General features: G+C 44.2%; 1 protein-coding gene across 3 annotated transcripts in view; it reads right to left on the reverse strand.

Annotated features, from left to right (window-relative positions):
* Positions 1-26,898, reverse strand: part of ANKH (ANKH inorganic pyrophosphate transport regulator) — a 759,848-nt gene that overhangs the window by 138,089 nt on the left and 594,861 nt on the right. For all 3 annotated transcript variants that reach the window (XM_069620449.1, XM_069620448.1, XM_069620450.1), the window contains 2 exons: positions 22,738-22,908; positions 18,371-18,505 (listed from right to left, as the gene is read on the reverse strand). In XM_069620449.1, the coding sequence (XP_069476550.1) occupies positions 18,371-18,505; positions 22,738-22,908 (306 nt within the window). The remainder of the gene's footprint in view (positions 1-18,370; positions 18,506-22,737; positions 22,909-26,898) is intronic.

Below are 26,898 nucleotides of genomic sequence, written 5' to 3' on the forward strand. Positions count from 1 at the left end.
AAGAAGGTCGCATTTGAAAGTGACATCCCAGCAGAATTAACCACGTGTAAAAAGGGTTGCTGTTGCAAACAAGAACATTGTCTGTTTAAAAGTGTCATGTTGAATAAGGCCCTGTCCTTGCCTAGAAATGTAAGGGGGGTTTTGCTTGAAATCTTACATAATATTTTATTCCAAGAGCCTTGCTTTTTGGCTCAAGAAAAAATAAATATGCATTTGCTGTACTGGGGAACCAGCAAAACAGGTTTTTCTGCTTGGCTTCAAAAGGACATTTGTTTGCTGGGAACAGGAGTTGCCTTTCCCCAAAAGGGACCACCCCTTTGGAAACTCTGAATGAACCAAGAGGAAACATATCACACACTCATCAGACTGTGTCTGGGCTTGGACCTGCTACAATAGATTCCAGGACACTTACGTGTGAAATTGCATATAATACCTCCCCTCAACTTCAACGGTGGGGGGGGGCTTCAAAGCCAACTCCAGAGCAGTCGTGGAAGTTATGCCCTTATTTGGGAGACAAAGCTGGCCATCTGGCTCAAAAGACTATTTTAATTAATAAACTTTAAGACTGTTATTTCTGCTATTGGACAACGCAGTAATGCACAGGTTTCACAGTTTAAATGCAATTTCTGTGTCTTTAAATTAAGACGTGGTAGCCTTCACTAGCATATTGGGGACGGGAATGGCAGAACATTGGATTTTCTGAGGAAAGTGTATATGGTACCACTTTGAAATTCAATACTAACATGCCTTATGATAATATGTACACATGTATAAAGTTATCGAATTGTAAGTGAAATATTTCCCACTGAAAATCACCATAACTGGTTTTAGCAAAAGTAACTGTGGGATGATCTTATGCATTGTAAAACACACATCATAAATCTGATGTCATGCCCCTGAAACCCTACCGGCTGCCACCAAGGCGGTAACAATCACCCCTGACCAATCCAGTTGTTAGAGGTATGCCCAGCCTAAGCCCCAGTGTATAATCCTGTGATGTCATCCGCCTTATAAAAAGTGGGAGCTCACGGAGACAAAGGACACACGCTTCTGAGTTTTCCTGCACCTGTGCATCATGCATATCCAGAAATTTTCAGATTCACACTGCAGATTCCAGAAGCCACTACCAGAAAACGGATAGTTGATCCAGGCCCTTCTATCTAGGCATAACCACCCTTCAGAACTAAATCCCATAACAAAATCCCACTAAATTCAGGGAGAAAGGGGAAAGGTAGCTGAGCCCGCTTTGGGATTCTCCAGTGCCACCTGCTTACCCTGCTACCCGCTCCACCCAGCTGAGGTGCTGCTGTGCCGTGACCAGACCTTTTCGCAGCTGTCTTTCACCAGGAGAGTCCGCCACGGTGACCAGATCCTTTGAGTCCAGAAACCCGGTTGGCTGTCCCAAATTCCAAACTCCAGCGCTGATTGGCAGTGTGTCCCCATCCCATTACAACACATAGCCTACCTTATCTTGATACCTTGTCTTGGTTCCACCCTCTAAGTAATCTCATCCATACCCTGATAACTTGTGTAAGATAGTCTGAATTCTCTATCCCACTTGATTTTCTAGTGTTAGCGCAATTCTTCCACCCATTTCTGTCATTTGTAAGTGCATAGTCATATTTGAAGTAAATTAATTAATTTCCACATACAGAGACATGTAGCGTGAAGGGGTTAAGACGGCTGCTTAACCTGTTTCATGGGCAGCGTTATCTTCTTGATAATCTAGTTACAAAGATATAGTTGTAGTAGCACTTGTCACTTTTCTTTCCAACCCGATTTTCGCTTTTAACTGCTTTTATTTTCCCAAAACCGAATCTCCTTTCACATTGAAAATCTCATCCAGTTATTCAGCTAGAGTCACTCTTTCACTTCTATATTATCCCTGTGATGTGCATCTACCACCCAGCCTAAAAACCGCATTCCGATTCTGTCAATTTCACCTGTTTTTTTCCAAAACCGTTTTGACATTTAAAACTGTAAAAAGCAGAAAATGCAACTTTCCAACGTGTAATTTTGGCTGCACTGTGATCTTAATTTCAAGTTGATTTTTGAACTGTATGTCCTTTGTTCATACCTTGCCTTATAGTTGCTAGTGTTCTTACATCGCTGATACTGTTAGAAATCATATTTACCTCATCTATTCAACCGCACTTTTAAATTAATTATTTACCAATTCCGAGTGTCATTTATGCAATTGCAAACGTTTACCAACCCGATTTTGCCTCCCATTCCGTGGATTTTAATTCTGTTTGCTGCCTAGTATCCCTGACTCCTTGCTGCTCCCTTCTATCCACTCAGAATTCGATTAACTGGAGTTTGAGGGAGCATTGCAGGGGGAAATCTTAACTCAGGTGCCATCTACCCGAACTGTAAAATTGCTCCTCTTCTGTGCTTTAGATATGTTCTAGTAGGAGGTTAACCAAGTGTATTTAATCAGTTTACATTGTAATTATCACCCCATTGGTGATTGCTGCCCAATATTAAAATCGCGTGTTTTTCTGTGAATGTAAAATAAATAAATATTGCATTCCCACCAACCGGCCTGGTTCATGTGACCCAGGGTATTTGTAAAAGGGGGTGTTAGATGGGTTGGGTGCCAGCTCAATCTGAATTCTAGGAAATAAAGAACAAGCATTCTAATTGAGTGCTACATCCTAGGCTAAGGGCCAGGATCCTGGTCTGGTGTGTGACTCCCGATTAGAATCCTTAACACCTCTCTGGTAGCCATCTTCCATGGCAAGAACATTCTGGTCTACCCCTAACTTTAGGGCTGGCTCCTCCAGGCTCCATCCTACCATTATATGGAGGTGCCTGACTGTTGTTTGCCAAACTGATTGACTTTGGGTGGCTATTGGAACTTACAAAATGCTTCTTATCACCACCTCACTGCCTAGACTTCATCAGAGCTCGCATGGATATCCAGCAAGGCTGTGTCTCCAACCCCTCCCCCCAGAGTGACTAAGCTACAGTGCATCACCTCAGCCCTCACCCAGAAGGCTCAGGGAAATAGTAATTTTTCCATCTGTTCCACCTCCCGTCTCTTCTTCATCCGAGATGGTCTAATCCTTCACCCATCTCTGTCCTTCCATCCCAAAATGATCTCCTTTGTTAATCTAAATAAGGATCCAGGTCTAGTCTCCAAGCTGCCACAAGGCAAGGCAAGCCCAGAGGATTTCTTCAGTCCTCAATCAAGGTCTGTATAGAGCGATGGCAGCCATCAGATCATGGGGCTCCCGTCTGGTAACCTTTGTTTGGTAACTTTTGGGCCCCTTTAATTGCATACCATGGAAACACAATAAAAAGAAGCTCCATTAAACAAAAAATAATTTAATGATGTGTGTAAATCCGCCAAAAGGATCTTAAGTAAAATACCTAAAGATTTAGATAGGTGCAATAGGCACTCCCTAAGTGAGGGAAGACAAGCCTATACGAATCTGCTGAGGTCCAAGAAAAAGACCCTTGTGTATAGAAAGAGGGAATTTCTGTTTCAAGCCAACAAAGAGAAAGATTCCACTTGATTCTGGAAACTTGCAGAACAGAGTTTAGCAGACAATAGCAACAATCTGCAGTGTAACTAACCAGAGAACATGTGGTAGAGCACTTCACTGGTTTCTATCTGTAGTCTAGAAGCATCTTCCCCTGCAACCAATTTCTAAATGCCCCTAATAATAATGATGAGCCACTATTTTTCACCAGGGGTGGACTAGGAACCAAAGGAGGCCCTCATTTTTTTTAAGGTGGCCCCATATTCAACTATTTCAGCAAGCCCAAACCTTTTCCTTGGAGGAAATGTGGAACTACCACCTACCTTTTCGGTCATCCGGCCCATGAAGCGTGTGGCAGTTGAGGCTTTTGCTGTCACTTTCTCTCCCCCTCTGGCTGACTCACACCCTGACACAGTCCTTTCCAAGCTCTACACTTCTATCTCTGATACTCTCGATGGTCTTACCCATGTCATGAGGATCCGTTTGAAACCCAAAGCCAAATGCAACTCTTGGTATGACTCTGACCTCATCACCCCTAAACGCAAGAGTAGGGTGGCTGAGAGGAAATGGTTGGCATCTTGTGCATTCTCTGACAAACTGGCCTGCCGCCTGCTCCAAAGACAATACTGGCTCTCTGCCCGCACTGAGAAGAGAGCCCACATCCACGCCTTTCTCTACTGCATCTAATAACTCAGCCAAACTCTTAAAAATCTGCAAGGAGCTGGACAATACTGCTGCAGTCTCTACTTCTCCTGTCCCCTCCCAGGCCCTATGCTCGGCCCTGGCTTCTCATTTCATCTCTAAAACCCAGAACATCCTGTCCACCCTCTCGTCCTCACCTCCTCCTCCTGCTTCTCTCTCTGCTACCTCTGGCCCTCCTGTGGCCGCCTCTTCTCCCTTTCTATACTCTTTTCTCCCCAATGCGATCTCTAGACTAGCCTGATCTATGACAGTCTTGTCAAAACAGGTTCTTCCTTGTTCTTCCAAAACCATTAACGACCATATTGATACCCTCGCTCCTGCCCTACTTCTGCAAATACTCCTTCGCCACTGGAGCCTTATCCTCCCCCTGAAGCACTCTCTTGTGCATCCTCTTCTGAAGAAACCCTCAGCCGACCCCACCTGCCCGGCCAACTATCGCCCTATCTCTATCACTCCTTTCCTGGGCAAACATCTGGAAAAGCTGGCCATCTTCCAGCTTAACCTCCACACTGATTATGTTGTTTGTTGTCATGACCATCAGTGTGGCTTCAGAGCAACCAGAAGCATGGAAACTGCTCTCCTGAAGATCCGTGAAGACCTGCTCGCAAACCTTGATTCTAACCTCCCCTCTGTCCTCATCTAACTCAAACTCTCTTCTGCCTTTGACACGGTCAACCATGCCATCCTGCTCAAACGCCTCTGTGATAACCTGGGTATCACCGATCATGCCCTGGCCTGGCTGACCTCTTTCCTCTCCAACCAACCCTCCCAGGTCCAATTTGGGTCCTTCCTTTTCTCTATCTCACTCTCTACCTGTGGTGTTCCCCAGGGGTCTAACCTCTCTCTCTGGCTTTTCAACCAATACCTGGCACCCCTCGGCCAGCTCATTGCTGCTCGCTGTTCCAACTTTCAGTGCTATGCCGATGACACTCAACTTGTTTTCAGGCTCCCGACTGCCAGCTCTTCTCCTTCTCTCATCTCTGACTGTCTGCAATGCAGGAGTGGTGTGCCGTCACTGACCTCTGACTTAGGGCTAGTAAGACAGAGATCCTCCTCATCAGCACACTTGCACCTTCCTTTCCTGTCACTCTCTGGCCGGCCTCCCTGGGCCCTCTTCCTTTTCCCACCTGTGAGGCTAAGAACCTCAGGGTCAACTTCACCCACACTTTCCTTTTCTCCTCACATTTCCGATGTCTCTAAGAAGTCAAACTACCAACTGCACCTCCTCAGATGTATTTGTCCTTATCTCTCTTTCCCCTAGAAGCTCACTGTCTCTGGAATGGCTGGACTAATGCAACAACCTCTTTCTAAATCTGCCTACTTCTACCGTCTTCCCTCTGTAAATCATGCAGAACAGGACTGCAAGACTTGTCCTTAGCCGCAAGTCCAGGGATCGTATCTCTCCAGCCCTGAAATCTCTTCATTGGCTCCGAGTGGCTGCAAGGATTAAGTTCAAGACCCTCTGCATTATCCACAAGGCCTTCTGAAGCCAGGGCCCACAATACCTTCAACTCTCCCTTCGGAAATACCTTCCTACTCGAGCTCTTCGAACCTCCACCTTCAACTCCCTCAGGATCAGTCGCTTCTCCAAGCAACGAGTTGGTGGTAGATCTCCTTCTTCGGCTGGGGCCTCCCTCTGGAACAGCCTCCCTGCCTCTCTGAAGTTTGAGGAGAACCATCTTCGGTTTTACAGAAGAACCTCAAGACCTTCCTCTTTGCTTTTGCCTTCTCTCTTCCGCTCCCCTGCTGATCTCTGTCTGCTATTGCAACTGGGCACCTGGTTACCCTCTGAAATCGGGCCCAGGTCCTTGCCCACCCAGCTGCATGCCCGCACTACCTCCGGGCAACCCTTGCACTTGGGTCTGTATCTGCAACCCTACAATCCCCTTACCTGCACTTATAAGACACCCTTTGTCTGCGCTTAACTGTTGCACTTGCCACCTGCTGGCCGCACTACTTGTTGTATTGATCCCGTGTTCAGCAGTTTCCACTCCTTTCCTGCCCCCTGCACTCTCACCCTTCCCTCTCCACTGCACTTGCGCGATCTCAATTTCACAGGGCCTAGTAATATTGTTGTCTTGTCTTCCCTTGTACCCCCCTCCCTTGCCTCGTCACGCCTTGAAACGCTTGTGTATAGGCACGCTATAAATAAACTATAAATAAATAAATATCATAAAGAGGACCAGGGTGCAGAGGCCTAATGGGACATTTCCAGTGTTCCCTATAGGTAGTATCCACGTATTTTTAGCACTAGAAGAAGTAACGTTGGCAATTACAAAAAAAAAAAGGAACAATAAATCCCCCGGACCGGATAAATTGCAACCAGAACTATTTAAGTCAGAAATTAGCATATGGGCTCCTTTCCTCCAGCAACTGTTCACAGCCGCGGCAGCTCTGGGAGCTGTGTCCACATCATGGACGTCTGCCGAAATTGTGCCAATGTGCAAGAAAGGGGGAGCGTCAGGACCCAGGTAATTTTCATCCTATCTAAATCCTGGACTTAGTGGGTTAGATTTACGCGAGACTTCTTTTGGGGAGGGCATAAAAGTGGGCAGACGCAAGGAATTTAATAAAACACCTACAGGCGGGATTCAGGGGAGGGATTAGTGTTTCAGAATGTTTTTAACCCTTTCAAAAATACGTTTTATTAAGAAAGCTGACACTTGAGGTGTTTATTCACCTCCAGGCTTCTTTTGACGAAGTATCAATAATTGAAATGGGGGAGACTTTAGGAATGCTTGGCCGCCCTTCTTCAATTCTTGGTGAAATGTAATCCTTGTATGTAGTGTGATGAGGAAGTGGTCAGATGGGGACTTGCAGGGAAATAACTGCACGGCCTAAGGTCCAGGAGCGAGACCGGCCGGGGTGCGTCTTGGCGCCCCCTCTGTTCTCGCCTTAGATTAATGGGGCCATTGAGAAAGTGTTCTCACTGCCAACTATGGCACCAACTTTGGGCAGGGATAAGCGCGGATACTTTTATTTGCGGATGATGCAGTTCTAATATTGCTTACACTGGTGGGCCTGGAAAAAACAGTTTGCAGCTTTCCAGTCACTTTGCTGTGAAAGAGGGCTAACAATTAATAAAGGAATGACAAAGACGATGGCCTTTTTAACCGCCTACAAAACAATTCCAAGAATACATTTATGAATTGAGGACACACAGGTGAAAGGGTTTGACTATCTGAGGGTAAGGTTTCCCCCTAATGGGAGCTGGTCTGGACACTTAGAAAAAGAAAATGTACCTTTAGAGAGGCAATCAGCAGTCATATCCAAGTACACATGATCTCATGGTCAGGGAGCTTCGCGCCCTACGCTTCAGCTGTACGAAATGAAGGCCAGACACGCTGCCACATTTGGTGCCGGAGCTATGGGGATTCAGGCTTTGCCCTTTACTTCTTAAAGCTGAGAATGACTTCCTGAAAGAAATATTGTCTCTCACCAAGAGTAGGCCGACTCTACCACGCCATCTTGAGTGCATTGATTGCTGTGTCGCCATGGGTCCTCTTCTATTCTGTGTCCAATTAGGGACACATTCCCATTGTGAAACCACCCGCGAAACACTGTCACTTTTATGATATGGTGTACTCTTAGCTCCAGATACAGGGAGCTATATATGTTACCACCTATATACACCATTAAAAGTATATATCTATTTTGCCATCTCTTTGGGACCAAAATAAAAGGCCTGAGGAGGCAGTCCGATTCTGTTAAGAAACCAATGACATCCATGGAGTCGGTTTGTTGCAAAATATATTCATCGAGCACGGCTTGCGATGTTATGTGTAGAGTTAGCTGAATAAGATTGTGCAGCCTAAACTAAACCCACCAATGCGCTGTTCTTATTGAGGCACATAATTGGCTCGTGGTATATTAGGAATTCACTAGTCTAATTGGTGTGTGTTACTGTATTTTACTAACCTGCTTGAGAATTGTATTTATCTTTTAGTATAATTCTTGCGAACTTGCTGTTTTTATCTTTTGATATTTTATTTGTTGGAATTATATATTTGAAGGAAATGTGTACCTACGGATTTTAAATCGAATAAAGTGGACTGATTGATTTTGGCTTTTAAAGCCTCCCTTTCCGCTATCAGCTGATCGCTCAGTGTGACTATCACTGTGGCTTATAACCCGTCAGGATTTTCAGCTCCTAGGGGATAAAGTGGAGAGCAGCAGAGAGATGACCATGTGCCGGGCCACTTTCCAGGGATGATTCTTGATCATCATTTGGCGTGGTGCCACATGGGCCACTCCGGTATCTTTCATCGGACATAACCAACATGGTCTGTCCGAGGGTCCTTCGGCTTTTGGCTTCATCATTCTTAGAGGATACCCCGATGGGTTTAATTTTGGGCTACACTGAATAAATTCACCAGGGTGCATCCAGAAGTACATTTGTTCTTTGCTTAGGCTCGTAACCTCAGCTTGGTATATACTAATTTTATAAGGAATGGGATGGGAAAAAAGTATGAGGGGATAGTGCCTGGATTGCTCGCTGCTAATCTTCATTACACTGAGTCCTACACTTCTTCATTCCAGTCGTACAGAGAGTTGGGCCTGGTCACATTCTTACATATAACAGGGAGTTTATGTACTCATCGACTCCGGCGGACAGAGGATGAGCCTCCACCAGGCAAGTTAAACACATATATACATAAATATATATATAAATATATTTGGCAACAATTGTGTTGCCTATATGAGAGGTGGACCCACCTGATTTACTGGGGCGAGGTTGATTAGGACTCGATGTAATGAAGATTGTGTGCAAACAATAGGGGCGGAATCAATGATGAGGACAACAAGCCCACACAGGAGTAGCAGCGCAGGAATTATTTCTATTGCACTCATCTGCATGGTATCATGTTAACACGTTCCTACTGTGTTGCACACATGTATTCCTTGCATTCTGGTTGGACAGTAACAAAAGACATGCATTTGGCTCTAGAATGAATCAAACAATATCAACAAGTGAAGCTGCATCCCATTAAGATGGCCAGTCACCGCAGTCCCTTTTACTCCAACAAGTGGCAATAGTGACCCCTAGGGAAGTTTTTCTGTAGGCCTGCCTTACGTCAGCCAGGTTGTATTCGAAAATAAGATATTCAAAAAGGGTGCTTGCAAGCCAAATAAACCCTCCTTTCATGAAAATGTCTCGTGGCAGGAAGGAAAGGCAGAAGGAGGAAGCAAACCATTTTCCTGCCCAGTGCCACCTGCTCCTGCCTTCTCAGAAAGAGTCAGCTTTGCTCTGACCCTCTATCCATGCCTCCAAGCTCAACAAGTGGACAGGCTTATGGGTAGAACAGAGAAGCATGGACAAGTTCACTGTTTAACCTGCCATTCACCATCCTCCCTTCCAAGCAGAATTCAAAGAAATGCCACACGTTTGTCAAAGAACAGAAGTGATTTGTTTAACCTGCATTGGTTTTTGTATCTGGTTTTTGCAAGTTTACATTTCCCATTATGTCGGGATCTGTTCGAATAGGGTAAATGGCCCAATGCGAGACTGCTTCTGCACCAAAATTGGGGTACAATCTTAGAAAACATCCGCGTGTCTTGGCTCTCAAAAGGTGGGGAAGGTCTCCAGGTGACCCAGAGACAAGCAACCCCAGAGCTAGAAGAAAATAAACAAGAAGATTATACCAACAACACAAGCTGAAATATACTAGATCCAGAAAGACAGGATAAGCTGTACCAGAATGTGGCGGGTTCTTTCACCTTAAAAAGCAGAGAATGGAAATGTGGGCGTTAACCCGGGACCGCCTCCACCAGTTGGAATTTTGTCCAGAATCCAGCAGATATCTTCTCCGGAGTAGAGGTGGTCCAACTAAAATGGGTCGAGCAACAGGATCCAGAAGGAGTATCCCAAAAAAGACCATAGAAAAAGAGCCTCCATAGTCCACACTAGGGTTGTGCCAAAACAAACAGGTCCCAATCAAAAGGAGTGTTCCAAGGCCAAAGGAAGGGCAGGGCAACGCAACAAAGGCAAGTATCAAAAGAGACAAAACAAGAGTTCATCAAATGAGTCAGGGAAAATCAAAGATGTCATCTATTAAACACAGGCCATAGTTCGTTATCTGCAAAATCCTTCTAAATTCTTGAGGCACTTGGCAGTCTGATGCTATGTCACGGAGTGGCCTTTTAGGGCAATCCAGGGTCGCTGGTATTTTGCATTGGAGTCAGGAGGTGTGTACGCAAACTCTGGGGTAGATCGTAACACTCATTAAGGAGCGCTAAGCTGCGAACGAGTGCTTCCTAATATATGCGCAGCGATACGCGTGCTGACGCTGGCCATGGATTGCAGGGTGTTGTAGTTTCTTACTCTTTTTTTTGCAGTCGCACCCTTCCTGAGTTCAATTTCCACTTTAGGATGATGACCCGCGAGATTGGGCAAACGCCATATGATGTAACTCGGATCAACCTGCTATAGACACGCGACTTTAGACATTATCAATGGAGCGCTTCAATTTCCGGAATGTGCTACAATGTCTCGTCCACAAAATAGGAGAATGTAAGCGCTCTGCTATAGAAACTTCCTCACGATCTGATATAGGAAGGCGCCTTATGTCAAATGCGAGTATTTCATCAAGTCCTGCTTTTTCTGCATACTGCAATTGTGGTCTCAAATGTATGATGACACAGAGGAACAAGAATTGAAGCCCTCAACTACACCCATGCCATGTGTTTGTGACACATGCAGTCTTGTATTTTCCTTGGAATTGTGGTAGTTTAGCTTCGTTTTTCCCCTTCATAAATGCAGGATTACAAATCCCAAAAAGTTCAGAAAAAACAGGACTATATGCCTATAAGCAAAGAAAGTGTCAGTACTGTACAAGGTGTGAAAAACCAACTTCCCCATCATCAAAATAGTTACCTTCTTTTTACAGTCTTTCGCAAAGGACATTTCCATACACTGGCTTTCAAGAAATAACCTTGAATGCTCCCTTCTACTGTAGTGCATGTTTCTGGTGCTTAGACTGGTTATGTCCATTGCAAAATTCTGGCAGATACTGGAACACAATTATGAGGAAAGTAAATGACTCTCTAGAGATACAACAATTATCCTTAGTGGCTAACACAAGAAATAGGATTGGATCTGTGTGGTACACAATGAACAACAAAATCACTATTACAGGTGTTCTCCAAAGAATCCAGGTTGTCCCATGGAATATTCAAAACTGCTAATCGCAGAATGCAAAGGAGAAAACAGGGCTTGATTACTATTCTTGATTGACATCGGACAACTTGAGAGCTCTGTACGTCAAGTTTTTACAAAGGCTGTTGGCCACCTCCTGTCTTGCACGAGTGATTTAGCTCCTTTGCCACCGAGTGCAGCTCTTACGCAACTCACTCACCGCCAAGCCCTAACCAATGTCGCTCTGGACTGCTGGGCTTCTGAGCAGGGTTGCAAATGGCAATAGAAGCGTTTCTGTGTTCCCCTTTGAGACAAGTGTGTGCACGTATTCCTATGACATGCACTATCCTAAGTGCACTCTTGTAGCCCTATTGGGGCTCCTGCACTTAGTGTGGCAGAATGGAATCTGTAAATAAGTCATTTGTGTCTTCTTTCCTGAGTGAGGCATAGTGCATTATGGATAAGGCTCCCGGTTTTAAGTTATTTCTTTTGGCACCATTTCCGTCTGTATTTATCCACATTTATTTTTGGGTAATTCTTTTTGTATTTATACATGTTTATATTTTGCTAGGTAAAAAAATAAGTTGCAATTAGTATTCTTCCACATTTATTTGCATGAAAAAAAACACATTAGCACTTGGACACCTGGAATGGAGAAGCTCCTATCTAGAGCATATTTGCACCCATATCTACAGCCCCCTTCCCCAGTCCTTCCTCCCTCTTCCTCTCTGAATGGGGCAACCTCTCCTCCTCTCTTCTTGCCTCCTACCCCAAACGTATCTTCCTTGTGGACTTCAACATCCATCTCGACTCCCCTGATGTGGCTACCGTTCTCTTCTGTGACCTCTGAAACACCCTCTCCCGCACTATCCTCCCCTCTGGCCCAACCCACTATGCAGGGCACACCCTGGATGCTCTTGTCTCAACAGACATCCCTCTTTTCAACCCCCTCACCACCCCTCTCTCCTGGTTTGACCACTCTTCCTTCCTTGACCTCCCCTGTCCCCAGTCTCCTTCCCCAGCACTGCCAGTCTCCTTCTCCATCATCTTTGCTTCCTCCTTCATCCCTGCCCTGCCCCTCTCTTTGGACTCTCCTTCTGACTAACCCCCATCTCTCTATCACTAACACCCTTTCATGAGGATCTGCATGAAGCCTACCTCCAAATGCAACTCTTGGTATCACTCTGACTTAGCTGCTGTGAAACATACGTGCAAAGCAGCAAAGAGGAAGTGGCACACCTCTAGCTCATCCCCTGACAAACTGGCCTGCTGTCTACTCCAAAGGCAATACTGTCTTTCCATCTGCTTCAAGAAAAGAGCTCATGTCCAAGCTTGCATCTCTGGAGTTCCAAATAACACGGTTGAACTCCTCAAAATCTGCAAGGAACTTGCCAATCCCACCGCAGTCTCCTCCTCTTCTCCTCCCGCCCAGGCCTTTTGATCTGCACTGGCCTCCCACTTTTCCTCCAAAACTCTCAACATCCTGTCCTCTCTGTCATCTGCTCCCCCCACCTCCCTCCTTCTTTCACCTCTTCTGACCCCCTCTGGCCCTCATACTCTCCTCCCTCTCTCCCATTGCACCAGATGAGATCTCTAGAGTTGTCTGCTCTATGAAAGTCTCCTCTAAACAGGTGCTTCCCTGCTCCTCCAGAACCATCAAAGACAACATTGATACTTTCGCCCCTGCCTTGGCTGACCACTGCAACCATTCATTTGCCACAGGCTGTTTCCCTCGACCCCTCAAGCACTCTCTTGTGCACCCTCTCATAAAAAGTCATCTGTTGACCCCCTCCTGCCCGGCTAACTATTGACCTACCTCCATCACCCGTTTCTTGGGCATACTCATGGAGAAGCTGGTCACCCCCCAACTGAGCCGCTACACTTAAATTTGTCACTTCAGGCACTGAAACTGCAATCCTGAAAACCCGAGACGACCTACTCTCTAATCTGGACTCTAACGCTCCTTCTGTTCTAATTCTCCTCAATCTTTCCTCTGCTTTTGATCGTGTCAACCACCCCCTCCTCATAAACCATCTCTGTGATACCCTAGGCATCACAGACAGGGCACTGGCATGGCTTACCTTTTTCCTCTCTAACAGACCCTCCCAAGTGCAAATGGTGCTTTTTTCTCCTCCACCTCACTCTCTACCTGTGTCATCCCTCAGGAATCTATCTTATTGCCATGGCGCTTCAACATCTTCCTGGCCCCTCTGGCCCACCTGATCTCCACCTATTTCCCTCATTTCCAGTGTTACGCAGACGGCACAAAGATCTTTTTCCGGCTGCCTTCCCCTTCTTCCTCTTCCTCCTCCTCCTCCTCCTCCTCTTCCTCCCTTATACCTGACTGCTATTCAAGCATGGTGCTCTGCCAATGATCTCGGCCTCAACCCCAGCAAGACTGAGATCCTTCTAATTGTGATGCCTGCTCCTAGTTTCCCCATCACTCTCTGGCCAGACTCCTTGGGTCCCCTCCTCTCACTCACTTGCGAGGCAAAAAAACTTGGGATCATCTTTGACTCCTCTCTCTCCTTCTCTCCACACATCACGGACCTTGCCAAGAAGTCCAATTTTCAGCTTCATCTCCTCAGGGGCATTGCTACCTTTTCTCATCTTCTCGCAGAAGCTCAATGCCTCCAGAGCCCTGGTTCTCTCTAGGCTTGACTACTGCAATAGTCTCTTCCTCAACCTTCCTCTTTCCTCCCTTCGCCCAACCCCCCCCGACTAATCCAGAATAGAACTGCAAGATTTATCCTTGGCCTCAAGCCCAGGGACAGCACCTCCCCAGCCCTAAATTCTCTCCAATGGCACCCGGTGACTACAAGGATCAAATTCAAAACCCTTTGCATTACCCACAAGGCTGTCTGGGGCCTGGGACCTCTCTACATCCAGCTTTCTATCCCAAAATACCTCCCAGCCAGAATCCTTTGGTCTTCTGGCTCCAACACTCTTCAGGTCAAACGTTTCTCCAAGCAGAGAGTGGGTGGTAGATCCCTTTCCTCGTCTGGTGCCTCCCTCTGGAATAGCCCCCCTCCCCCCTCAGACTTGAGCCAGATCTTCTTAAGTTCCGGAAACTTCTCAAGACCTTCATTATCTCCTCTTCCTTCCCTCTCCCCCTCCCGTGCTAATACTCTTCACCTGCCACTGGGGCCTTGGTCCCTTCAGAGGCATACAGGGATCAGACCACCCCCCACCAGTCCCTCCCAGCATCCTTTGCTAGAACTTGCCCCCGGCTCCCTTTCCCGGACTACCCCAACTCAATCCTCCCTATCCACAGCACTATTCCTCCCCCCTCTTTCCCCTGGAACTTGTCGCTTTCGACTCACCAGCACTTGCCTGCCCCCACCTGCACTTCTCCCCCTAACCCCCCACCATCTTGCACTTATCACCTTGTCGTGCACTTGCATGGTAGGATTGTCACAAGGCCAATATAACCGTTTCCTTTCTTTGTTGTTGTATTCCTATGATTTCCCATGCCCCCCCCCCTCTCTTGTCTTGTGGCGCCTGGAAAGACCTTCTATGTAAGTTTGACAACATTTTCAGTTTGTATCCATTTTTGCAAATAAATACTGAAAGGAAAAAGATGATTTCTATTTATGTTTAAAAATCAGTAAAAAACGGAAAACAGGAAGCATTGATTATGGATTATGTATCCTGGGAATACTGCACAAAATTATAAAGATACACTGTGGGCATGTATTCCCAGGAGGGCACCTATGAGTGAGGCAGAGTGCATTCTGGGAAATGCAGTCCTTGTAGTGAGTAAAAGAGCGTGTATTCTGGCATTTGCTGAAAGATTCTTGTAATTTGAGGTCCATCCTATATTCAAGCTTAATTCAGGAGATACTAGCCTTCAAAAACTCTGAAATTCTCTGTGTTCCTACTGTCAAGAAACTCAACCCCTTAAAGGTCACAGATTTGCAATGGAGGATATGTCAACATGTAATGCTCCCATCCCTAATCCCCGGCAAATTATTTTTTGGAACATATTTTCCCTTGCCTAGTGACCCGGTTCCCCTTTCTAGTTGTAATCCTTCCATCTAGCTATTCCCGCTCTATGCCTGCACTTCCTCGTTTCTACACTCACTGCTGCATATGTTGTTTTTTTTTAAACATCCTGCAGGATTTGTTCCCTGTACCACTGCCTTTTGCATGATTTCCATGCGCTCAGGTGGATCTGGAAGAGAATGGGTGGATTTGAAAGATAGGATGTCTGTGCTTCATGTGAAGGTTGCTGATTGCCAGTACCCTGAGCTGTGTGCTTGCAAGCTTTCTAGATGGGAAGTGTAGGTTGCAGTGAAGGCTTTGCGACCAGAGGGACAGCCTTGTGCCTGCAGTGTGGGAGTCTGTTGTGGAGGGGCTGAGTAAGTCAGTTGTAGTCAGAGGCGTACGTTTGTGATGTTGAAAGTTTGGGGGCGGGTCTTTTTTTAATTAGTAATAGCCTTGTGAGAGTGGCTGCTTTGCATTTGTGTGTGATGAGTAAGGTGGAGAGACACGGAGGGTTACTTAATGTAGGGAGTGTTCTTATGATTTCTGCAGTGCTTTCAAATTATCGGACGAGCTATTGGTTTGATTTATAGTACAAGGAGTTTGGCTTTGATTGTTGATTCAAGAGGATACCCTTTTTTTTGGATTACATATTCTGGGATAGAGGTAGTTTTATTTTTATTTTTGGTTGTGATTTTTGTGTAATGACTTCTGCGCCTCGAAACCCTTGTGTATAGACGCATTACAAATGAACAATAAATAAAATAGTCATTGTAGGTTTCTGTGTGTTGTGCGCTGTATATTAGGTAGACAGTTGGAAGCCAGTATGGCGTTCCCTTAGGTTGTGTTTGTGAGTGAAAGTCAAAGAACTATTGAGTGCGATTTCTTCTGCTTGATGAGCGTCGATAACGTGTGTTGTCAGTTTTTACAAATGGCCAATAAATTAACAATTTGTTCGGACCAGGAGGACCCAGGGCCAAACCCCCTGCTCAGACAGCAGGTAAGCATGCACCAACATGTGTTTACCTCCTCTGTCCCCACAGGCCCTCCCCACTCCTTCTGGTCCCCCCATGATGTTACCTTGTGCCCCCCCACCCTTCTCGCACACAGGTGTTGCCTGCTTTGCTTGATTCTTCTACCCTGCTCCTCCTCTGCCGCCTCCCCCCCCACCTTCCCCCTCCAGCCTACTTCTGCAGGAGCCTGTCCTGATGCATTCTGGTTTCACCATCACTGTCTTGTGGCCAATGCTGGATTTGACTTTTATGGACTTCATGGATTCACGGTGCGTCACCCTTTCGCAACTCTCATGCTGGACTTCGTTTGCAACTTGTACTCATGGTGGCCCTGAATCATGCTGTTCCCATCTTAATCATGTATCCTGGCTTGCAACATTATGTGTTACTATGGACTTCTGCAATTATATTCACTCTCCCGCTTGCTTCTCCACTCTTTTTGACTGCTTACTCTCTGCTCTCTTCTCCTCTCCTTTCTCCCTTTTCCTATCTCCTCCCTTCCTCCCCCTACTTTCTTCTATGCACTTACTCTATCAGAATTGTCGAGGGACCTAGTATGATAGCAACCTCGTCTGTCTACCCCCGCCCCCAGCACTATCTGAAATGTCGTCAGGACTATTACAATAGTCGCTTGTTTTGTTCCTCCCCTCCCTTTCTGCACCCCTCTCCCTCACAGTACAGTAGTCGCCTGTCTGTTTCCATTTCCTACCCACTCTCCCCCTCCCTTCCTTATCTATGTCTTAGCTCTTGCACTATCTGAAATGTCATCAGGCCGAGTACGATAGTTAACTTCACATCCTTACTGTTTATGGCCTGTAAGAATGTCATCGTATTTTCCCTTGTTCCCTCCCTTGCCTTGAAGCGCTTTGAAACACATTGTGTATAGGTGCTATATAAATAAACTATCATATCAAACTATCATATCATATCCAGTAAATTGAGCTGTTTCTAGACAGAGCTCTTTTAATAAACCTGCAGCACCATTGCAGCAGCTGGATTCTATAACACTGAATAGATTTAAACGTAAATCCACAGATACTGCTACTTAAAGACCCTGTAGTAGCACTTTATGTGGCATCAATGTGCAGTTGCCTAAATTTAGGTCTGATCACAGGAATATGTGGGTGTAGGTGTCCATATGTGGTTCTACCTGGAATATTATGGCTGTATCTGGGGGTTTTAGGTCTGGTATATGATGTAAGCAATGGGATATACAAGGCTGAAGCTGGACATATGAGGTGGCACCGGCTTTGTAAAGGCTTCTTTTTCTTGTCAGAGTTCATAGCGGAGGTAGGGTGCTTCCAAGGTGTGTATAAGTATCAGGCACTGCCGCAGAGCAGTAGTCACACCTGCTACTGACCGCCTTGACCTGCTCAAATCGGTAGGTTTATAGGTGGTCATAATGTAACTGAGCTACTATTTTTCTTAGGTAGTGCAAACACTCCATATAGGGAAGAAAGCATTGACAGTCTGATGCTCTCCCTGAACCGTCACACAATTCAGAAAAGAGAGCAAGAGCCTGCTCTTCGAAGACCACCTTCTTCACCCCAGTAATATTACTCCCCCAAAAGCAGCCCTGCCCAATATCCCTCCTGTCTATCACCCCTACAGATTCCCCAACCCTATTACAGCACTGTTAAATGTTCCACACTAACTGAAAATCCTAAGTATTTCCTGTTACCCTAGCATACCGGTAATGCATGATATTCTGTAGGCATTTTTCACGCCTGTTACCATCTAACATATGCATGTAATCCCTACTAATGCAAAGTGTCACACTGAACCCCGGATCTAGGTTTGTGCTGAAAAAATATCCAGAATTAAAAAAATAAAATAATTGTAAATATTGTGAACCATCTAGCCAACATCTGTATTCAAAATTTTGATGGCAGGTTTGTTCCCATCTGTAGCGGCTTTTTGCGACATCCGAATTGAACGAATTGCCATTTTTAGAATGCTGTTGCGTTTGCAGACTCTTGAGCATATGTCCTTAAAATATTCCTAAAGACATACGTTTTGCGGACTGATGAACTGACAGTCATACATACCTCTGTGGCCGCCGTGCTGCCGCCCAGGTCACGGGAGACAAAGAGGTTGACAATCGGCCGGCTAATCCGCTGCGTCGCTAAAATTAAAGCCAGAGGCCACCAAAAACTCAACATCTTTTTGATTGTAGCATCGCCCTGTGCATCAAAGTGAGAAAAGGGGTTTTGAAATGAGCAGTGGAACAAAAACACTGCAGACTTGAAAACTGTAGTCTTGCAATGTCAATCAGCACATAATGTTACAGAAAAAAAGAGCTTTACAGAGAAGCAATTCTATAAATAGTAAACTAGCTTGTTGCAAAAAATGTATCTAACGTAGCCTGCATCGTAACCAGTGATTACATTGCAGGAAAAAATAGAGACACAATAAATAAAGGGGTAAAAATAACGAAATACAAATATAAAGAGGGTAAAAAACAGTACCAGGATGGACAAATATCTAAATATTGTCAATAATATAGTATTGCAAGTTTGGGTTTAAGTGGGAAAAAAACGAATAGACTTTAGTTAAAAAAATATAAAGGGTTGGACGAAAAAAAGAGGATAGACAATTATAAGTGGATCCAGGGGCCGAGAGGTGCCCCCAGTAAAGGTTATTAGCAAGGCAAAAGTAGGCAGAAAGTAATATGGTAAAAGTGAATAGACATTTAAAAAGCACAAAACCAGGATTGTAATTCTTAAAAAGTACACAAGATGGCAGTCACACACTATAGTAACAATAGATATAAACATATGCATGTAGATAATATGGTCGCGATGTAACAAGTATGTCTTTTTTTAAAGTTATTAATGTGTCCTTTATAAATGTATTTAGATGTTTTGTAAGCAATAAAATCACATATAACCAGCCTGCATATCATGAGAGTACGCCATTAAGGAATCAACTGACATGGAGATGGAACAAGCTATACCCAAAACAAGATGGCAGCACTGACAAGAGTACGGGATGTTGTGGCCGCAGTGCTCTATTGCACTGATTCAGTCATTTGGGCAATCAAGCCATCTTCTCTATCACACTCTCACCAAAATATCAAAACATTGCATGGACACATTTCTTGCGAGTTGTGTTTATAGTGTACACAGTAAAAGTACCTTTGCAAAAATATAGCACTTACAATTACTTGTACTTAAAAAACTAAACTAAACTAAAAATGAATAAAGTAGAAATAGTCTGACCTTAAGATCTAATGTCTCTCTCTGTGCATTTGCACGTTCCGAATGCTCACAAGGCCTAGTTGGACTGGCTATTTCCTCTTCATCAGTCTTATTTCGCATGTTCCCTCCCTGTTTGCCCTGGGGGCGCTTGAAACACAACTGCTTGTTGTATAAGCGCCTTACAAATGCACAATAAAATAAATAAATAATGGTCAAAATAAAAACATCAAAGTAAAAAAAGAAAAACACCTATGCTCTGTTGTATGTCTCCAATTCACTTCTTTCTGCCAGGCACAGCAAACTATCTTCTATTAGTATTCTCATTGATCTGTCTGCAGCTTTTGATACTGTCAATCACCCTTCTGTCTTCTCTCCTCTCTTTCATTGTTGGATCTTTCTGGGTCTGTCCTCAAGTGGTTTGCATCTTATCTCTAACCGCTCCTATTTGGGGCTGGGCAGCTGTCTTCTTCCCGACCATTTCTTTTTGATGGTACCCCAAGGCTCTGTCCTTGGCCCCCTTCTTTTTTCTCTCTCTATACCATTCCGCTTTCTGTACTCATCAGCTCCTTTAATCTTTCATGTCATTTGTACGCTGACACACAAATCATTGTCTCCTTCTCTTCCTTCCTTCCCTCTCTTCACAGCACTGTTTCCTCTTGCCTATCTGGTGTTAAGACTTGGATGGCCTCTCGTTTTCTCTATCTCAATCCTACTAAGACTGAGATCCTTAACTTTCTTAGCGCCTTCCCTTCTTTCTCTTCCCAGCCCTCTGGTATCTATTTCCCCCCTACTTTGCTCCCCTTTTGCTCACAATCGTGGGGTCATTTATGACCCCTCTCTCTCCTGCTCTCCTTACTTCTCTTCTACTGCTCGTTCCGCTAGCCATCATCTCTTTAATCTTTCTCGCGCTCCACCATTCCTCTCTTTTCAGGCCACAAAGCTTCTTGTCTACTCACTAGTTTTTTCCTGACTTAATTACTCTTCTGTACTTTTTCTTGGCCTTCCCTGTGGTGGTCAGTCAAAAGGCCGAAAAAATAATACCGAATGACAAAAATCTCGAAAAAAAAAATATCGAATTATTTATTTATTTATATGTGTTTTTGGGGTCAGGCAAGTAAAAAAAAGGGTTAAAATAAAAAAAAATAGAAAAAAGGGGGGTGGGGGGAAACCCCCCCATTTCGAAAGAAAATGTCATAAAAAAAAATTCGATTTTTTTTTTTCGAGATTTTTTTTTTCGAGATTTTAAAATTCGGTATTAATCACTATAAACCGTTTTCCATGGCACCCATTCTCGTATCTCGGCTTTCCTTCTCTCATTTGAGCACTATCTTCATTTGCATTTTCTATGCTTTGTTTTCAAATCTTTCCATGGTTTTGCCCCCTCGCCCACCTCTGCTCTTCGGTTTCTTTTGACGTCTCTGCACGCGCTCAGTGTTCTCCTCAGTCTCTCTTTCTGACCCTAAACCACACTATGCTTTCTCTTGCTTCCGCTCATTTGTGTTTCTTTCTCCCAAACATCGGAACTCTCTTCCTCGCCCTCTCCCTATTCCTCCTCTTCCCTGCATGTTTTTTTGGACCCAGCTCAAAACCCATCTGCTTCAGTCATTATCCAACACTTAATTCTGCCCCACTGATTTTCACTTTCTTTGCTGTTATTTGTACTGCTGTTGCTTCTAATCATTGTAAAGTGCGTTGTCGAAAGCACTCTATAAATAAAATACTAAATACAAATTCAATTGTTATCATGAGCATCATCTCTTAGAGAAGATGAGATGAGTTCAACAGCAGTGTTAGAGGGGTGTTTTGGGGTACGTGAGGTTTCCAACTGCTTTCAACATCCACAGATGGAACTAGGTATGTGCAAAAGAAGGGAGCTGAGTTGAGTTGAGGAAGCACAAAAACGTTTTTTCCTGTAGTCCTAGATAACTAAGAAACAAGGAAAATGTGATAGCAAATATATGTCTTGATAGAACTTTCTTTTTGGGTAAAAAACAGGGTAAATTAATAAATATAGATATTTTTATTTTCTTCCCCTACATGTCTTTGTTTTATTGTTTACATCACTTTCAGTGCAACATTAGTTATTTTTACCTCTTCATTTAAACTGCTAAATTTTCAATATGGGCTATTATTTCTGGGATGTTATAATATAGAACCGTTTACATATCAGACTTTTGCAAAACAGTTGTATATCAGTGGTCCATTATAAAGCTAAAAAAAACACTGATGCAAAGTTGTGTTTAATCTGCTAGGAAATGGGTGATACCATAGATGTGGCTGATTCCAAAATCTGCATGATTGAGCATACATTTCCATACCAGCAAAGGGGCTTGACGTGAAATGACCACGGGGCCAGGTGGTACCAAAAATAACCCGCTGAAGGAGATGGCTCGATGAAAGGGAACTTGCATCTACTCGGAACAGGCAGACTTCCCGCCCTACATGAAATCAACAAAACATGCTCATTTAGCACAATACTGACCATGGAAGTGGCCATTTTGCAAAGATAGAACGTCCTTCACTAGAAAATGTTTGGAGAAAAAAAAAAAACAGGTGGTCTGTCTAGACATTAGGCTAATCCATTCTGAAGTGCGTTTCAGTTATGATAAATGACATTACTAGCCTCACGCGCGACCATGGAGGGGGTAAAACGTGCAAGCAGGCGAGCATTCCGTGTGTGCCAGTGCCTCCGCGCCATTCTGATTGGGATTTCCTGGATAGAGCGGGGCATGGAGGGTGAAACCCTCGCCATGCAGGGAATCCATCAGAGTCCCTACCTGCAGGGATTCCATGTCTTGCACCACTTCATGCATAAATGACACAACTCGGAAGGAACAGGTGCCGCAGAAATCATCGCTGTCCCGTTACGTTTGGACCAGAGGCACAGCCAGGATTGTCTAAGAAGTGGAGCCTGAAGCTAATGTAGTTGGGCCCACTGCAGTGGCATTAATGTCTGTAAAGCATTATACTTTGATATTGGTGAAATGTGTCCTTTGCTTGCCCCTGTCAGTTATCACTGACCACACACTAAGTCTCAGCCAGTACAGCTTCCTTTAGTCCGAGCTGCGCGGCTCCACCCCAATGCTTTGCAGGAACCTCTCGATTCAACCGGAATCTTAGCCTTTCAATAGGTATTGCAATAAACCGCGGAGTGGACCCGGTGGCAGTGCAGTTCTACATGTTACTGCTCTCCAACCCTTCGGAGTAACACTTACCCCCACTTCAGGCCCGCTGTGGTCGGGGATGATGCCATGGATGTTCTTGTAGTAGCCCAAGCACAATGTTGTGCACCGGACGAGGGCCCCCATATACAAGGATAGGATCGGAATGAGAAGGGGCTCCACGCATTCCAGGTGACTGTGCAGCAGGATGGCCACAAAAACAACCTGCAAAACAATGTGAGAAAGAAATGCAATGAGGCAGACATCTCAGGCATGGCGACACCCATCCAAAGTAAACTGGCACCAGAACCATTAACTGCAGTAGTACAGAAGGCGATAGGCAGCAAATTTAGCAAGTAAGCCTTGATAGTGTGCTGAATTCTATAGCAGAACATGGCCAACACATCACAGCAATAAACAACCAAAGTCAATGTACTCTACCCTTTATTAACAACATAGCAGAAAACAGCTTCGAATGCCTCGGAACACAAAAAGAGCTGGGCACAGGGCAAACGCTTCCTCGGTGGCACATTTACTTCAGCATAGCCTCAGCTCGACCTACTTTCATGCCACCTGCACCTCAGTAACCATAGCCTATGAGATGGCTCTGAACACAGCCTTGACCTATTGTTACACACCTGTGTTTCAAGAAAGCTGTTGGTTGCTCATGCCCCTGCTCTGCATCCTTCCTGGCTCCAACCTCTGCCCTCACATTTCCGCTATACCATTCAGCCGAAATAAAGGAAAACCTCACTTTCCTGTTTCTTGGATTCCATTTAATGTGCACCCATCTCAATTGTCAATTTTGCTTACAGAAATACACGTGTTAGAGGGTCCCTTCATATCGTTTCCCCCTAAAAAGGTCAGGCAGGCACAGACTGGGTGTGGTGAGGATGTCCTTTTCCCTGAACAAGGTAGGCTAGGGTAAGGCAACACGCAGCTGACAGCATTAGTTTTGATGAAGCCTCTGACACTCGCAGCATGGGCACTTTGCCAGTCACCACTGGGCAGTTTCAATGTGTACATTCATATGTACTGCAAAGGTTCAAAACAAAACCCGCTGACTGTACAACAAGTTGCATTAGTGAGCACTTGCTCCGTAATGTACCTTAAACTGCAAAGGGCCAGTGCTCAAGAGGCATCTCTCCTGGAGGTCCCATTGTGTTATCAATTGTTGGGGGCATGTAGCCTTCCTGTCCCCGTAAACAGTGTATTAGAGAGGTACCCCACAGGGTATGTTAATCTATAGGCTTTTGTATGCTTGATTACACTCTATGGCAGCAGAAATATTCCTCGCAACATTTGAGAGTTAAAAAAAAAAGAGGGATATTGGTTTAATAAAGACAAGGAGATACAAGTTTACAATTTAGAAACATTGGACCAAATGGATGTACAAGTGAAATAAACATGACAGTTAAAGATACAAAAAATCAGCATTCTCTATATATTTTTGTCTGGTGTCTTTTACCATGCCTTAAAATGCCATAAACATACCCCACCCAAAAACAAAACAAAAGTACTATCTAGTCATGAAAATATTTTTTTGGTTCAAAGGACTGACGCTCACTCGGTACCACAGGTAGAAAGCATGGCTTTCGCCCCCCCAAAGGCTTGCATTCAGTAAGTAGCACTTCAGCAGACAGCATGTTGCCCATTGCTGTAATTATTGTTTTTGTGCATCAGTGCATCACTGGAGCCAAAAGGCTAAAGATTGGCAGGCCCAAAGGAACATTTAAATGAACAAGTAGACACATCCCTGTCTTCCCTCACAGTCATTCCATACATGCATACTATAGTTTTGAACTAATCTTAGTTACTTGAGCCCTGCCCAACAACAGACACACCTATACATGGACACAAATACAAACTGTGCTGTTATTGAACAGGTTATTTTTCTGATAATGTATTCCTTTCATGGTTTAGACAAACATCTTCTGTAGACAACAAGGAAATGAAATGCAAGAAAAAATGGTTATACATAATTTAAAGTATTTTTTTATTTACGAAAAGTTGTTTTTGTCTACATAAATTTATTTATTAAAATGGCAACTATTCAGCTCTGTATTTGGCTCTGATTGAATACTTGTCCAACTATTCGCTGTTTGGCCAAATACTTAAATCTACTATTCGGTACACTCCTTGTCCTGTATATCAAACTAAGGACGATTTAAAGGAGCCATCGCATAGACAAAGGCAAATGATGGGACTCATATGCAAACCAATGCATTTCTAATATTTTAACTTTCATCAATTGCAAAGGGATTGAATTTCTAGGGTGATTGTTTACCATTAAGTATTCCAGTGCATGGGATGCACAAATCACATTTGGACATTTTCACCCAAAGCATCAAGACCCCGTATTTTGGCCAATCGGCAAGGAACGTTTTTCTTCTCAGCTCCGGATTCCTTGTGTTAATCAGACTCTGAAAATACCTGGCTTCTGAGTTTTGGTGATAGGCCTGGGATATTTCACTCGCAAAGGAGGGGTGCACCATACCCATACGAGATACACCATTCTCTAAATCACCAATCTCATATTGTGACTTTTGGTTGGGACATGAATACCAGCTTGCATGACTTGAACACGTGCTTTTAACATGGTGGTTAGCTGACTCTATGCCATCCTTTCATGAAGGTCAACACTTCTTTACTTTCATAGAATGAAATGGGAGAGGAACATCAGAGCCCATCAAGGAATACAAGGAGGAGAAATCTACAGCCAAGAACAGGCAAAGCTCTATATCAACAGTCTCGTTGCTTATCAAGATGTAACACAATGCAAACATTTTAATAAAAGAAATGGCACTCGTTGTGTTTAACTCTGCTGCACTTTACAGAAATAACTGTACTATTTCAAAATATCAATAAAAGAGAAATATATAACAAGAGGAAATGTTCAGATTTACTTGTTCTGCGGTAAAAAGCTGGTTCAAACAATATGTATGCAAACCTAAGCATGCAATCAGAAGACCCACAGAATTAAACCCTAGTTTCAACTACTTCACTGACATGCGCCGGTGTGCGCTAGACAAAAGAGAATCGTCAATGTTTCACAATCTGTTTTCCAATTTGTATGAGCCTTAGCTGCAGAGGAGGTGCCCATCCTGCACCGCAGGGCTGAGAAAGGTTGTCACCAACCCAGGACTTCCGTGATGTGCCATTAACAGGGCAATAAACCAGGGATTCCTGTTTGCACACCTTTGTGCTGGGAACCCGTAGAAAGCACATTCCGAATGTTTACATAATATTCCCAATATTACTTTTTAGTAAAGATTAGGAATATCTGAATGCAGTGTTTTATTTATTTATTTTTATTTTGCATTTTTACAATAATCACACAGGCCGGGGGCTTCGAGGCGCTGTTACCGGAATATGTCTTAATTGTATATTTATAACGAACCCGTTATACCCAGAGGTTTCTAAGCACGGACCCGGGGATCAAACCTGTGTTGCTTTGTGTCGTCTTGTTTTCAAGGAACTATCCTCCCAGGACAGTATGAATTTATGTTGAAACAAACAAAACAGTCATCACATGGTTATATCCGACTCCATACAAATAACTTAATACAAAAAAAACCGAATGAGAAATGACCAGAAATAGTAGGTATTTTAGTATATGTATTGTAAATAATAGGTGGGCGGTGGGGTAAGGGTATAAATTAGGGTAGGGGGACGGGGGGGTGGGGACTCCCCCTGCATTATATATAAAAAAAGAAAAAGTTAACAAAGCAAAGAGTCATTTTTGTTTTTTGGTCAGAAAAATTAGGTCCTTTCTCAATTCGTTTTTTTTCCCGGAAAATATCACAGAAATCCGCTTATATCAGCCATTGAGACATGGGTTACGTCATGCGTATCATGATACCCAGCTTTAATCTTATACAGTCATAAGGAAGTTACAGGAAGGCATCTGCATTTCATGCAAGCTGGTCACTGGTTTCCTCTCTTTTCGAGTCCCAACAAAATGACACTTGTGTTGCCTACTGAGTTGCAGCCACTGAATGGCATCTTCTGGCTCCAAACCACTTTGGGACTATCTCCTTTCTAGCAGACACTGACAACAATTGTCTTGTGCATGTATGTCATGCAAGGTGGTCACTGGGATTCTGTTAACACAAGTCACAACAACATTGCTTGTGCTGATGCGGTTCATTTGTATGGGTGCAAGAGCACTGAACCCCTTGGTTTTTGCATTAGGTGAGAGGTGTACGTTTTGAT

Source organism: Ambystoma mexicanum, chromosome 5q (assembly GCF_040938575.1).
Source record: "Ambystoma mexicanum isolate Mex_15411 chromosome 5q, UKY_AmexF1_1, whole genome shotgun sequence".
NCBI classification, from domain to species: Eukaryota; Metazoa; Chordata; class Amphibia; order Caudata; family Ambystomatidae; genus Ambystoma; species Ambystoma mexicanum.